At 41.5% G+C, this 15,889-nt stretch overlaps 1 protein-coding gene across 2 annotated transcripts; it reads left to right on the plus strand.

Moving 5' to 3' along the window:
* Positions 1-1,497: 1,497 nt before the first annotated feature.
* COX20 (cytochrome c oxidase assembly factor COX20) lies at positions 1,498-11,540 on the plus strand. 2 transcript variants are annotated; one of them, XM_075531312.1, is made up of 4 exons: positions 1,498-1,897; positions 10,243-10,357; positions 10,452-10,511; positions 11,172-11,258. In XM_075531312.1, the coding sequence occupies exons 1-3, from the start codon at positions 1,856-1,858 to the stop codon at positions 10,478-10,480; spliced, it is 186 nt and encodes a 61-aa protein (XP_075387427.1). In that variant the 5' UTR covers positions 1,498-1,855; the 3' UTR covers positions 10,481-10,511; positions 11,172-11,258. The 2 variants fall into 2 exon arrangements, with proteins under 2 accessions (XP_075387427.1, XP_075387422.1); XM_075531307.1 differs by having other exon boundaries at positions 1,535-1,897; positions 10,448-10,511; positions 11,172-11,540.
* Positions 11,541-15,889: the final 4,349 nt, after the last annotated feature.

A 15,889-nucleotide genomic window follows, 5' to 3' on the forward strand; every position in this document is an offset into this window, starting at 1 on the left:
AGGTTGAGCAGGGGAGGGGGCGATCAGTGAGAGAGGGAGGTCAGTGAAAGGGAGGTATATGAGAGGTGAATTCTGAGAGCCAAGCTGAAGGCACCGGATTCAAAATGGAGTCCATTTTGCCAAGACCAGGCAAAAACAGAAATGGATTCCAAGCTGCCTACTTTAGCAATTTTTCAAAGTCTTATATATATATTTAAAATGCCTTAACGAAGGTCTGGCACTTTCCCACCTTACATAGTTAGGGATTACTTCAAACTAAGAATTCCTCACTATAACCACCATTATTACCTGGTGACTGATTCAAAACGGAAGCATTTCACCTGAAAACCCCAAACTGACGGAATAGCACCATCTGGGTTTTTTCCCTAAAGAGCAATAGGACCGTTTGTATTTCTCCTGTTGGGGAAAACCTCACACAGAACTAGGTCTAAAGCTGCGTGATGGCTGCACAGGCTGTAGAAAGGACAAGTGTTCAGAGACGGCGAATGTGCCCTCCTGGTCACCGTCCGCGCCCGGGCGGGGCGGCAGCAGCGTGACTCAGCACAATGGCGACCGGCACGTCCCCCGGGAGGTCGCTTCCAAGTACACGCCGCCGGACGTGAACCACAGAGGGGCACCGACCACGCGGCTGTGGAATAAGGAGAGGGCTAGCTACCTTCGGTTGGCTACAAAGATTTTAACCCTGACAAAAGAGTCGTTGCTTTGCATTCTGGCTCGTGGCAAACGGACTCCGCCCTGTTTTGCGCCAGAGCAGCGCTGCGCGCAATCTCGACGCACTTGGCCGAAAGCCGGCCTTTGTGCCAACGCTTCGCCGACGCAGTGGCTATTTCGGTCAGATACGCTCACCTTCTGGGGGTGTGCTACACGGGCTACATCGGAACATGTTGCCGACCTCTGCCCCCCCGCTCCCACTCCCCGACCCGGCTCCACACAATGCACTCAAGTGGCCTGGCGCGTGCTCGTCCGCGAGCGGCCGCGGCCATTTTGTCCCCAGTCACCTTCGGGCTTTCTGAAACCCACCACGTACGCCAAAATAGGCACACGGGGACGTCGGCGGAGGCGCAGAGACCGCTGGGCGTGGGCGCTCGTGACTCGCAGCCTGCTAGCGAAGCATGGACGGTGCCGGCGGCACTCCGCGCACGCTCTGGGGTCGGAAGCGCCAAGGACACCTAGGCGACGAGCGCTGCTGAGGAAATGAAGGCCTACTTCCGCCCCCACCCTACCCCTCACCACCCCGCGACCCCCGACCCCCGGGGCCAGGACCGAGGGGAGGTCCACCGGACCGCCCACCCGGCCACCCAGGACAAAGCGGCGGCGGCGCGCCCGCTCCCGGGCCCGCCCCCTCCGCCGCGGCCCCGCTCCTCGGCGCGCGCCCGGCGCTCGTGCAGGAGCGCGCGTGCGCGCGAGGACGACGGTTAGGAATGGCGGCTGGGCGGAAGGAGCGGGCCGGGCCCGATAGGGGCGCCGTTTCCATGCGCCGCGGGGCTCTGTTCCGACCTGGCCCGAATCCAGGGAGTGGCGTTTCCTGAGCCTCCCCTCGCCCCTCCCGGCCCTGCTGGCCCGGCGCCGAGCCGAAAAGGGCCTGTGAGGGAGAAAGTGTTTGGCTGAACAAAGGACATGGCAGCGACAGAGCCGGGAGCTGCCCGGGCGCAGTCTCTGCGCACAATTAGGCGTCCCTAAAATGGCGGACGTGGCGCAGGGGGCGGAGCGGAGGCGAGGCGCGGCGGGCGCGCCCCGGCGCACTGCAGGGCCCCGAGCCGCGGCGGGGAGAGGAGCGCTCGGCAGTCCCGGCGCCGGCCTCGCCTCTGGGCGGCTTTGGTGGTAGCCGGCCGGGCGGAGGGGCAGACTCGTCTTGATGGCTGCCGAGACGGAGCCTGGCGAGCCCGGGAAGGGGAAGGTAACCGAGGGCGTCCGGGGGGCGGCGGGCGAGTGTAGCCGGGGCCTCCGCACTTACTGGGCGCGGGAGCCGTTGGTGGGTGAGGAGCTAAGCGACTTTTTGGACATGCCCTCCAGGAAGCTGGGAGCACGTGCTATTTGCTTCTTTGGAGCTGAACCTACTTCCCCACGTTTTTATCTCATTGCCAAATGACAAAATTGATGACCAGGTTGGGGGGCTCGTAAGAACTATTCAAAGACAGGTACTATTCATAGTAAGATCACATCCTTTGATAAGGAATTTTGCTGAAAATGCCCACTGCACAGGAAATTAATAGTAAAGGTGTATAACCCAGTGCGGATTCCAACGCAGAGACCGCAGTGACGCAGGAGCAGACAGCTTCAACTTTCTTCCATGGAGTGACTGGTGGTTTTGAACCTCCGACCCAGTGGTGAGCAGTCCAAATGCTTACCCAGCAGTAACCACCACAGTACAGGTAAAAGGAGTTGCATGAAAAAACTCCCAAAGGATAGGTGCCGTTTCCATAATACTGTGTTCTTTACAACTCTTTAAAGGGGACTCAGTAAATGCTGGGGAATGGAACCTTCGTTATAGCCACAACTGGAGGGTCAGTCAGATATAAAGATCGAAATTTTTCCCTTAACCAGTTATGTGATAATGCATCTAATTAATTGGGATCCCCATCTTTTTGTGATCTCCCCTTTCTCCACCTAACAGTTTTCAGTGTGTTCTTTCCAACCTGTAATGGGAGTTTAAACACACACACCCCCCACTTCACCCCACCCCTTAAAATCTTTATAGTAGTGGCTTGTTGCTTACAAATTTCTGGGACTTACATGACAGTCAGTCAAAAATAGTGCTGCTGGAGTCCACTCCAGCTCTTCCATGCATGGGCTTATTCCAACCCGCGTTTAAACATGGGTCTGATGAGTGGATGGCTGTAGCTCAGTTTTTTCAGAACTACACTTAGTCGTGTTTCCTGCTGGGCCAGTGCAACTGAAGGCAGAGAGGTTAGCCCAGAGGGTTATGGCCACTGGCACAGGAACAGATCAGAAGGATGTTTTTAGAAAATGTTAAAACTGCATTGCGGAGAAAAGGGCCAGGAGAACTGCAAGGAGGAATCTTCCAACCACGCTATTGGGAAACCATGCTCTTCAAAGCCCTCTTGGACTCCAGAAGCTCGCTAAGGTGCTGCTTTTCTCCATTCCTCGCTCACCTTAAGGTGACCAATTTTTAACAAATTTTCCCGTGTCCCACGGCGTTTTAAATAAGTCACGATTTTTGGAAAGAATGCATGACAAGCTAGGGTATACGGTTTTCGGCTGCCATGTGGCTCTTTTGCCAGGTTATGAGTTTTATCAATGGTGTCCCGCTTTACCGATGTTAAAATCTGGTCACCTTACCTTAAGTAGAACAACCAGATCAACCCACTGCCGTTGAGTTGATTCTGACTCCAACTCAAGATTTTCCGAGCCACGGAATTTTATGGGGGCAGTCTAATCTTCAACTGTAGAGCTGCTACTGGGTTTAAACCAACAACCTGGGGTTAGCAGCCCAACACCTAACTTATAGCACCACCATTTAGAGTAGCATTAATGGTACAGGAACGTAATGATTTATATATCTTCCTCTTCTTAATATCCTCATACAGATTTTAAAAGATGATGGTCATGAAGACAAACTTAAATAGTAATCTTAAGAATAGTATTAACATTGAACTAATGAGAAGCAAACAGTGTTTCAAACTGTGCTCGGCTAGGAGGTATTTTTCACTTTAAAGAACTTTTTTATTATGATTTAGGTGAAGGTTTACATGAAAATCTTCTTGCTTTTTGCCAGCTCTTGTTTGCTGCTCTAGGGATGTTTCATCTAAATTTGACCAAGAGCCCAAGACACCAGATCATTAAGCTACTAAATATCAAGTTGAATAAAAAGTTTTTGCTAATTTATAGTTTTTAATATTTCATATGATAATTTGGAATAGGTTTAATGTAAAAATGCATGTTTGGAACGTGCATATTTCAAAGTCATGGAAAGTAAATGCTGAATTCTAGACTTACGTTGTGATGAACATTGAGATCCTTAATGTGGGCTTTTATCCCTTTCATATCTGATTGCCCATCTTTGCTAGGAGATAATTGCTGACATGAGACTGGTTTGGTCGACTGGGAATTAAAAAATATAATCTGATGAAAGAAAATGATCATTGTCAACTTATTGACCCATTAGTAGTAGCAAAATGTCTCATAGAAAGATAGCATGTGTTTAAGACCCTGAGGCAATCATACACAAAACCATTGTTCCTACCAGTGAGCTAAGAAAAGAAAGCGCAAAGGGAGTACTGTAGATACAGTGCTTTTATGCCAATAGTATGGAGTACATGTATCGGGGGTCCTCAAACTACAGCCTGCGGGCCACATGCAGCCCACTGATGAGCATATTGTCCTGCCCGCCAGGTGTTTTTTGCCCCATTTTTTACTTCAAAATAAGATATATGCATTGTGCATAGGAATTTGTTCATAGTTTTTTGGTTTTTTTTCTAAAAAAAAAATCTAGTCCAGCCCTCCAACGGGTCTGAGGGGACAGTAAACTGACCCCTGTTTAAAATGTTTGAGGATCCCTGACATATATTCTGAATACAGGTAGAGGCTATGGGGTCTTTTAAAATCTAAGTAATAAGATATTTTAAAAATTAATTTTGAAGACTGAAACATGGTAGCCTGGTGGTCGTTGCAGGAAAACAGTAGCAGTGGAATTGATAGCAATGTTTTGGTTAAAGATCTATTTTGAGAGTGGGATTTGCCAACATACTGATAATAATAGAACATGGGTTGATGAAGGAAAGGTAGAAATCAAGGATTTGTAGGCTTTGGGCCAAAAAATTGGCTGAGGCCATGAAGAGGCAAGTATGAAGGTGAAAATTCTAATTTCAAAATAGACCCTTGAACAACGTGAGATTGAAGTACATGGATGCACTTACACATTGTTTTTTAATGGAAAAAATTTAACAAAAGATATCTTAAGTACTAGTCTATTTTGTCATTCACTACCATAAAATATATATATAAATCTATTAGTAAAAGTTAACATCAAAATTTAAATGCAGACATTCATAGTAGAAATAGGAAGATGCCCCATTAAATCACAAGAGTAAAAGTAACTACATATACTACTGTAATAGTTTTGTAGCTACCTCCTTTAATTTCAGTGAGCTCTAGTATTAGAAATAATCACTTAAATTCTGTTTGATGCTAATATCCATTCAACTAATCTTTCCAATAAATAGCTTATTGCAGTAAAAAGTTATCTCACAGTCCGTGCCTATTTTTCATATTTAAGGCAATACTTGGATAACTCCATGCTGGAAGTACTCCCAAGAGCAGAGAAGTCATGACATTACAAGAAATAAGTTGAATGTACAGATACTATACACTGAAGTTGCTCACCATTTCAAGTAAAATAATGCCAGAACAGACAATTGTTAAAAAAAAAGTGAAGCCATTGCTTCTCCAACAAAATCTTTTTGTGAAATACCTCATATTGAAAATGTATGTGGGCACAGTTATTAAAGTACACACTTAAAGACTAATGATTGAGGAAAAAAGCAAAGCACTCTATGAAAATTTAAAAGGGAGATGAACTTAATAGCAGAGAATGGTCTGGTAATTCTAGGAAAAGGTTTGGCTTAAAAACGTCAAGATAACCAAAGCCATTACTGCCAACCAAGAGGCAACAGATGCCATTAGTCATTTGAGAAAGTTTTAACTGCCTGAAGGGACTTTTAATGTAAAGGGATGGAGAAACCACAATGGGCATTTATTAGGAAGAGAAATAGGATTGTGGCAAGGAGGGACAGGCTATTTCGTGCGAATGTACATGGATTTGTGATCAGAATTGCCTTTATAAAGCTACTAATGCTCAAGCCATGAAGGGTCCATCGGTGCTTTGTACCTGGAGTCATGTACTGCCTTGCTTGTAAGGGATTGCCTTTTATAGGTCTTTTGGTATTGGACAATGCCCCAGGCCACCCATAAGCCCATGTGGTAACCATCAAAGCTTTCAACTTAAATGAACTGCGTGTCCCAAACAGCTCTAATTCAACTTCTAAAGGGCGGTGGTGGCAGTGGTCATCATAAGGACCCTTGAGGTTCATTATAGATGGTCTTCTATAGAAAGGATTGTCAACTCTAAAAGAACCTGTTACACCATCATAAAAGTCTGAAGGATTACACCGTTGAAGGTGCCATTGTTAGAGGAAACACCATGTAAGCCACCAACCTTGAAATTGTTGAAGAAATCTAGATGTACATGGCATCAGGATTTATGAGAGCCATTTGATGAAATGAGATTTTGAATATGGGTAGAAAGGTACGGTGCAGGTATATGTAGCAGGTTTCAAGATTTACGGCGCTCAGAAAGTTTATTAGCTATTATGTTTTAGGATGTGATCTGCAAGGTCAGTAGTTTAAAACCAGCAGCCGCTCCCGTGGGACAAAGATGGGCTTCTACTCCAGCTCAGTCTTGGAAACTCACAGGAGCAGTCTACCCTGTTATCCCACACTGCTTTTGATTTGTTTCACATGGACCTATGATACAGGAACTGAAACTAAAGTGATAGCAAGATTGGCACCATATAGAAATATTTTTAGAAAAATGAAAATGTGAAGACAATTTAGTTTCCATAAAATTACATTACATGCCTGCATCTGCTGCTTCCCCTTGAATCACCTCTTCCATTTCTGCCACTGAGACAGCAAGACCAACCTTTTCCCTCAGTGTGAAAACACTGCAGTTCAATGTTTGACTTCCATATTTTTTCTGACAGTCTATTATATATGAACAAAATATGTGATCAACTTTAAACAGTAGTAATTAGGAGTTGAAAGTTTTAGGTGGATTTTGGACTGTATCTTGTTCAAGAGTCAACTGTGATGTACCCGTTTGAGAGGTGTTGATAATCAAATGAATTTGAGACTGACATTTGGGAAAGATTGAAGTTTTATATGCAAATCCATCATCCTAAGTGGTATTTAACTGGAAGCATTGAGAAGCATAAGGAAACACTAGATTCCAAAGAAACAGACTAGTACAGCATGTCAACATTTAGAGCTGTTAAGCTGACAGCAAGAGCCAGGTATGGTGAGATAGAAAGGAAATCAGGTTGCCTTGTATTGGAAGCCAAATTATAAGTATTAAACAATGTATCTGGACCAAATATGCTGAGGTGTAGGCAGGTTTGACAAAATGGCTTTTAGAAACCTTGATGGCAGTTTCAGTGGATTGTGTAAATGTATAACCTCATTGAAGATTTAAAGGGAGAGGAACCTACCTGTAGGCAGCTAGGGGTTGGGCCCAGAACCAGGGAATCTCTTCTGAAAAGGGCAGGTCATTATCAGGCCGTTCTGGTCAAATATCCAACTTGCCCTTTAATGTGATGGCTGGCACTGCTTTCTGGTGAGATGTGGGATTTTGGCAGTATTGATTTCACGGGCCTTTTATGGCCTGCCAGGAGCACAGATGGCATACGGGTTAGACCAGGTTCTCAATCTGTGGGTCGTGACCCCTTTGGAGGTTGAACCACCCTTTCACAGGAGGTCACCCGATTCATAACAGCAAAATTAAAGTTATGATATAGCAACAAAAATAATTTTAATACAGTTCACAACATATACTGTATTAAAGGGTCATAGCATTAGGAAGGTTGAGAACCACTGGGTCAAACACTGGGCCATTGTCTGCAAGGTGGACAGATTGAAACTACCCAGCTGTTCCAGGAGATAGACTGAGATTTTTAATTCCATAGTTAGACTAGGAATCTAACCAGGGCCAGTTTTACCCTTAGTAGGGTTGCTGAGTTTGAATCCACTTGGTGGCAATAAAGTTCTGGCCTTCCAGCCGGCCATTCTCCATTCCTGGCTCAGATAGTATGCTGTAAGTTATAGAAGGGAAAATACATGAATAAAAGGGGATAGAATTCAGTACATAAGTGAGATTAGCTTTAGATAGTAACAGGGCACCAATTCATCCTTTTCAATGAAAAGAATGTGGGCATTGATACATAGATTTGACAATGGAAACAAGGTGGCTCTAGTTTGAGCTGAACTAGTTCTATAGATTACTAAATTGGCATTCTGTCTTTGCAGTCTTGGGTTTAATGAGTTTGGCCTCACAAAGCTTTACTCGATCAAAGTGATAACAATTTTCCTTAAGTTCCTGAAGTTTAAAAAGAAAATTCACTAAAACAGCCTACAGATATCCTTAGTTTTTAAGAGGTTTAAAGGCAAAAGTAAAATTTTATACTTTTGTTTACAGGCTATTTAAGGGGATATTTTAAAAATGCATTATATGAACTTCAGTAGGACTCAGGGTTGGAGCCCTTAATAACTTCTCTGAATACAGCCCAAGTCCTGGGTTCTGGTTGGTAAGTTTTGGCATATATAGTAGAAATAGCACTAGCTTTGGGATCAGACTTCAGTTTGCATTAGTTTTTTTTTTCTGGAAAGACTTTATTTTGGGGGTGGGGAGAGGGGGGCCTGGCACTCAGTCCTTCTTGGCAGCGGCCTTCCTCATGGCGGCCAGCACGTTGCTCAGCTCCTCTCTCTTCCTCTTGGCCCGGATATGTGTGCCCACCCGCTTCTTGATGAACTTCAGTGCCCGCTTGTCCTTGGAGACCTTGAGCAGCTCCATGGCCCTTCGCTCGTAGGGTACGAAGCCGCACACCTGGATTATGTCCTGCACGAACTTGGTGCTTGGTGAGACGCCCGCGGCAGCAGCTGTGCCTCGGCTTGCTCACGTTCTTGGTCACCTTGTGGCCCTTGTAGAGGCCCACGGCCATAGGGTAGCGCACAGCCATGGCTGCGACTCTTCAGTGGGTGCCGCGGCAGAAGGCAGGCCGGTTTGCATTAGTTTTGCCAGCACATTAGTGACACACAAGTGAAATCTGCCCAACTCAACTGGACATTGTTTCTTGGTGGGTCTAGTTTCCATCCTTTGGGTGTAGCTTCACTTTTCTGTTGGAATACTAATCGCTTCCTTCTGTTAATTCCCCTTAGACTTTTGCATCAGCCTTTGTAAATTCTTTTAACTCTTAAAGAGGTGACACAGGATAGGGCCCAAGAGCCATCTCTACCAGCTCTGAGTAGACAACCAGGATGTCAATGTCAACTTTAGACCAAAGAATTTTATGGAAGAGGGAATGTACATTGTAGGGTGTTTCCCAGCCTCCCTGGTTTTTGAAGCTTTGTCAAGAAAAAAACCCAGAAACCAAAATGGCACATCCAAGTGACTGCAGATCTGTATCATAGGGCTACCTTGCTCCACACAGTCCTGATCCTGGGTGGATATGGCCCATAGAAACTTGGTTGATTTCATCTTCTGCAAAGGAGACTGCTTTAACCAGTAAGTTAGCAAAGTATTCTAACCCCTATAGTAGTAGCTCACCAGTATTTCCTGGTTCCAGCATCCACAAACACCCCCAACCCCAGGAACACTGAGCAGAGTCCATTCATCCCTGACCCTGAGAGTTTTTAAAAAAACAAACGACAATGCTTTTGCTAAATGAAAAGCCTGATTTGAGTGCCCCACACCTCCTAGCGTTAAGATTCAATCTGTAAATTCAATGAGCACCTGTTGAGAGAAAAGAATAGAATAAAACAATCCAAGACAGTGTATACTTTGTTTTTATTATGAACCAGGTCATTATCTTTTCTAATAGCTGCTTGAGCCAAAGAAGCAAATATAGAAAATACAAGAATATTTCCATATGAAAAGTTTTTATTTATAGGGATGCTACAGTGAGTGAATTGAATTGTTTCTAATTTTTAGAAATGGCCCTGTCCTTCCAAAAGTAAGAAAAGCATAGAGCCAAATTGACAAACATAATTAAATTTTAAGCTTTTGGTTGCCATTTTTTCTTCTTGGAAAAGAAGTTAGAGCATCCGTGGAGATTTTAAAGAATTAGGGGAAACAAAATATGCGTAAAAATCTCTTGCATGTTAAAGGTATTTGGCAGTCTAGCACTACCTCACCATTTTAGGGGGAAAATTAGGGCAGAAACAAAAGGGACCCACAAGGTAACAAATTATGGGATTTAGTAGCAGTGCTGCAACCAAATTCATGTTTTTTTTGTTGTCATGGTAGTGGTTTACCATGTAGTTTAGACAAGAAATTGCATATGATTAACTATAACCACTGCCTACATTTGTCTTAAACAAGAAATATTCTTAAAAACCACAACGGAAGGTCACCAGTAAAAACCTGGGGGGGGAAATTTGCTTAATGTCACTACATTAATGAGCGGTTAGAATTTTACTGTATTATTAATAAAGGTTTTTATTTTATTCTAGCCCTTTAAGCTCCTAGGAATTTTAGATGTTGAAAACATTCCATGTGCCCGGGATTCAGTATTATATGGTTCATTAGGATCTGTTGTGGCTGGCCTTGGACATTTTTTATTTACTAGTGAGTATTTTATATGCATAAATACTTTTTCTCCACATTTTTTCTCCACATACAGAAAATTAATTCTGATGGGTTAAACTCATTTCACAGGTAGAATTAGAAGATCTTGTGATGTTGGAGTAGGTGGATTTATTTTGGTGACTTTAGGATGCTGGTATGTATACTAAATGAGTATGTATTCAAGAAGACAGATTCCATAGCTGTTAGAGGTTGATCTTTAATTCCAAAGCACAGGTCTTTCCAGAGTCTTACTGGGACACACCACTTTCAGTGAGTATTGATAGCTTTTAAAAATAACTAAAAAACATGCCTACACACCTCTTCTCCCTTCCCAATAATTTGCTGAATGTTAGAAGAGATGAATGCACGGCATGTTCATTCAAGGAAGTTAACCTTTTACCCTATCCTAGATGTTTATTCATTCATGTAATCTCAAGCCTACATTTGAAAATGTGTTCAGATTTTATAGCACAAATGAGTCGATTTGCTTGAGAAAAACATGTCAGATACAAGAAAAACTTCACTCTAAGGATTCCATGTTAAAAACTAAGCCAAGAGGATAGATTTTATTTAATAGCTGCTTGAGAGAGAGAGGGAGTCACTGACTTAAAAACAAAGGGTCAGAGGGAAATTTTCTGTAGGATATATTCCAAATACTCTATTTGGATTAGGACATCAAACTAAATACAACACTCCAAATTAAAATGTTTATATTTTCAGTCTCGGGGTAGTAATGTGAAGCAATATAGTTTGTGATTATAAAAGTTTCATTTTAATGGGAATTTTGTATCAGTAATTTACTCTTTTCTTAAAGGTTCCATTGTAGGTATAATTATGCAAAGCGAAGAATCCAGGAACGAATTGCAAGAGAAGGAATCAAAAATAGGATTTTATATGAAAGCACCCACCTTGATCCTGAAAGAAAACAAACTAACAGCAACAATTAAGCAGTCAAGCAAATTGATGTTCAAAGCTGAAAACTACCTAGAACATTTTATGCACAATAAAGGCTTTCAATCAAGCAATTGAAGAATGTATCAAGTTGTACACATACGTGCATACTGCTTTCAAATCAACTCTGGCCCTGTACCCATCAGAAGAATGCCAGGGAAGCATTCTTCTGCTACGGAGAACTAATAACTCATAATTGTCGCTGTGTTGGAACAATAAAATTACAAAAAGCCGCCTAGTATTTCACAAGTTTCTTTGTAATAAGTACAGTGACTAATATTAAGAAACAATTTCCCCCAGTTGAATTTTTCAATCTTTCCCTAAAAATTAAAAAACCCAATTTTATTACTACATCCCAGTTTACAAAACCATTTCTATTCTAACACTAAAAAGGAATGGAGTTTTTCAAGGGGAATTATTTTCACCTTTTGTTTTAATGTCAATATTACCTTTGAAGATCTTTTAAATGTAACAAGCTAGATGTCTTCTTGAATAAAAGGAAGTTGAGATTTTAACTTTTATTACGATTACTTTGACATACCGAGGTGAGCTAAAAATGTTTCAGGAAGAGTTGTCTTATAACTCAGTGTAGAAGGTTAACGGTTTCTTTCTTACCACCCCCTGGGTGTGGCTGTTATATAAGGCTGTGAGATTTACAGGCTGCCTTAACTGCACATGTTCTAAGACAGTGGTTCGTAACCTTCCTAATGCCATGGCCCTTTAATAGTATGTTATAGTGACCACCCCCACCATAATTTTTGTTGCTACTTCATAACTAATTTTGCTACTGTTATAAATCAGGTGACCCCTGTGAAAGGGTTGTTCAACCCCCAAAGGAGTCATGACCCACAGGTTCAGAACCGCTGTTTTAAGAAATTTCTACTGATTCTAATACTACCAAAAGGCTTGGATATTAGGCTAAGTATTAGAAGAATTGGGCAAAATTACTTACAATGGGTATAAACCAAGGTACCAAAATTCAGTGAGGCTTACTTCATTCAAAGTAGTCACGCCCTATAAGTTTCTGTGACATTCACTCGTGCTTTACAAGGCAGCAGCACTGTGGGGGCGTAAGACCTGTGGGCACTAATAAGCTACTTCCCAGGCTGTGTTTTGTGGGCAGGCCACTTACCCTGTTTCAGCTAACATTTATGCAGAAAATCAGGCAGTTTAAAGTCCCTTCATGCTCTAGCGTCTACGATGATTTTATCTTACCTTGCACGAGAGAAACCTTAGTTGGTAAAACTTCTAAGGTCTTCTCAACAGTTTCACAGCAGAATCACGGTAAACTGGAGACCTGAGTAAATACAAAGAACATTTTAACTACTTGCATTATTTTTAAACGTTTGTTAGACACATTATCAAAATCTTAGAGCTATTTAAACACTGAAAAGTGTGTTTTGTCAATTATATGTGCCACAAGCTCAACACGACACACCTTAAAGACCTCCAAATTGATCTTAATGTTGTCACCTCGTCTCTTCAGTGCCCACTATTTCCCCTTCCCCTCTGCCACCAAATTCAAGTCCAAACCTTGTAGATTTTAGCCAAGCCTTTCTCAAGCACAAGCTTTCAAAAGAATTGTAATCACTCTTGTTTAGGTTCTCAGACGCTGTATCCTCTGTTTTTTATTGAGTATTCACATGCCTTGGAAGTTCCCTGTGGCAGAGACCTTGAGTCCACATTTTAACCTTTGCATTCCCACCCCCGTAATCCATTTTCATTATATTTTGCACTTGAAATAACCTACCTTGTAGTCCAACTTGGGAATCTCCAACTGCACTTTCTTCATTGTTCCATTATTCGGAAATCTCACACTAGGTGACATAGCAGTAGGTACCAGCTAAATAGCTGATTGAAATAGAATTGTGGACATTAGTAGTTTTGAAAACTCTTTATGGTTTATCTATTGTTATCTACTTTAAAGTTCTTTCTAAAGCTCTTATGCACCCCCGTTACCCCTTCCCCCCTCCCTTTCTTGGTTTTCCTGACTCCTTGTTTTCAAATCTCAGTAAAAAAAGGATCTTAGGGAATTTAAAATTAACTACAAGCTTTTCTTTGGACTTGCAATTATTGACTGAGTTGGGCAACAAATTGTGACTATCCATAGTACCATTGATTTGCAAGCATCTCTTTAGTCTACGTACCTCCACTCCATCGCTGGTTTCCCTTTGCTTCATTACATTATGCGAGGAGGTCTATATAATAAATTCAGGATTCCTGTTTATGCACTTTTCAGCAAAGAGCTAGGGATCAAATAAGGTTTGAATCCTTCTATTCCTAGATAAAAATCTGGAATGGAGGTGGTCAAGGCACCCCTTTTAAAAGTCACGTTATGAACACTATTTTTTGGGTAAGCAGAAGACCTTAGCAAAGAAAGAACTAAAACGATCACTGTTATTTTCTAATTTTTAAATAGTCCTCATGATTATTTAAGAGCTCTTGGAAGCATCTCTAAATATAGTTCAGTGGTGATCAAATCAGGTAAATATACCAGTATGGTCCTACCACCCAAATACAACTTATTGTATATAAGATTCCATTTTGAAATGTTTTAAAAGGGAAGTACAGCTGCTGAGGACAAAATTTCATTACAAAATTATTTTTCAAAGCAGTATAAACTTTGTGATGTGCTAGAGAAATGTTGTTTCAGATTTTTAATGCTTTTCAACCTCTCCATTCTTCTCTTTAAAAAAATTAAGGTTATTTCCCCCCTCGAGTATTGCTATCTTGAGAAGGCTACCAACACTGTATTTAATAGGCCAGTTCTAATTTTAAAAGATTTCTATTGTTCCTTTAAAAGTTTAAGTAAATGTATTGTTTTCCTTATCCTCCCCCCCGAAATATAACTCCTAATAAGAAAGCAAACCTAAAATATATTCTAAGGTATGAAAGTAAATAATCACTTGTTTCTTAAAATTAGTTGACATTGAATTTTTCCCTCTATACATATATTACAGTTTCTATAGTATCCTTTTCTACATCAACAGTAATGGGTATGATTTACTCTGAAACCTGAACATTTGATTTGCTACTCAAAACCATTATAGGCTTCGATATCATTTAAAAATAAACACTACATGCTAACTGCACTTGGAATTAGTACTCAAATTCCCCACATATCACCAAAACCTACACTACTCTGGAGCAGTATTGGGAAAACAAAATATACCTTCTGTAATCTCAGGGCAACAGGAAATTACACTCTGGGCTGGCAGTTATTATTCAGTCTGGGGAAAATAGCCAACAATTCTCCTTGGAAGGCAGTATCCTTTAAGTTTTAATTTTACTTCCGTTAATTTTTAGGTTTACTTGCCAGTTGACTTAAAGTATCAATTACTTCACCACCTCTAAAAAACTACTCACTGCCATTGAGTCAGTGCTGCCTCAGTGATCCTGTGGGTTCCCAAGACCACAATTGTTTATGCGAGTAGAAAGGATAGGCTCCCATCAGTACCCAAAAGGACCTGAAATCTATTTTCCAAATTGCTCTGAGTACAAAAGCACTATCATCTTTGTAAGAAGATGAGAAATAGATGATCTTTTAAACAGAAAAAGTATTTTGGGGAAACCCAGAACACAAACACCCTAGACTCAGTTCTCCATTTCCCCCACTTTAACTCTAAGGGGAATTCTAATAAACATGATTCTGGAAACCTAATAAAACAACTATTAAGTGTACAAGCAGCAATTAATTTAGAATACCTATTGGAATCACTGGAACACATTTAGTTGGGCCCTTTTACTCTTCCACACAGCACATTCACATGGACAGACTAAGGAAAAGGAGATGAAATTTAAATCAGCACATTTTTTCCTCTTTTCAAAAAAAAAATCTAGTACACTGGAACCTTTTATCCTGTACTTAACCATGACACTTTAGTTACACAGCTGCGTATGAGAGGTCCTCCTTTCAATAGCTATCTTAAAGTTATTCTATTAGGTTGCCAAAGAAGTCCTGGTCATTCTAGTTTTCTATGTATACTTTAATAATCAACTTTTTGGCTCATCAACTAATTTGTGGCAGTGCTCACCAGAGTATTTTTTTGAAGACTGAATTAGTTACCTCTAATAATGGAGTGGAACTAAGTCTGGAAAGCAGTAACTCAGGATCAACAGTTGGGGCACTAAATTGCCTTGTCCTCTTAAAAACAACCCTAACAATAGTATAATGGTAGCGTCAGATGAGAACTGGACCTTTTTGCCTCTGCCTTCCCTGTTAAACCAAGATTTTTCAACTGAGGATTGCCTCTTTCCCAGACCTTTGGTGAAAAATAAATGCAAACCCTTTTACCATGGTACATGCAATTTGGGTTGAAACCTGTCATGAAAAAAGAATTAAGATTAAAGTATTCCTACCTGGGGAAGAGAAATTGATACACATAGCTAATTTAGCCTAATCAAGATAGGATTACTGATGTCTTAGCAATCGTATCTAAAAAACAAATTATCACTCTGCTTTCCAAATGTATAGCCTTTCCCCCCTAACTATAAGCACTAAGGCTCACTTGTTTTTAAACTCCTGTCCTAACACAACTAATTTAGCAATCATTTTAGTCAACTGACTAGTAAGCTAAAAAT

Source organism: Tenrec ecaudatus, chromosome 1 (assembly GCF_050624435.1).
Source record: "Tenrec ecaudatus isolate mTenEca1 chromosome 1, mTenEca1.hap1, whole genome shotgun sequence".
NCBI classification, from domain to species: Eukaryota; Metazoa; Chordata; class Mammalia; order Afrosoricida; family Tenrecidae; genus Tenrec; species Tenrec ecaudatus.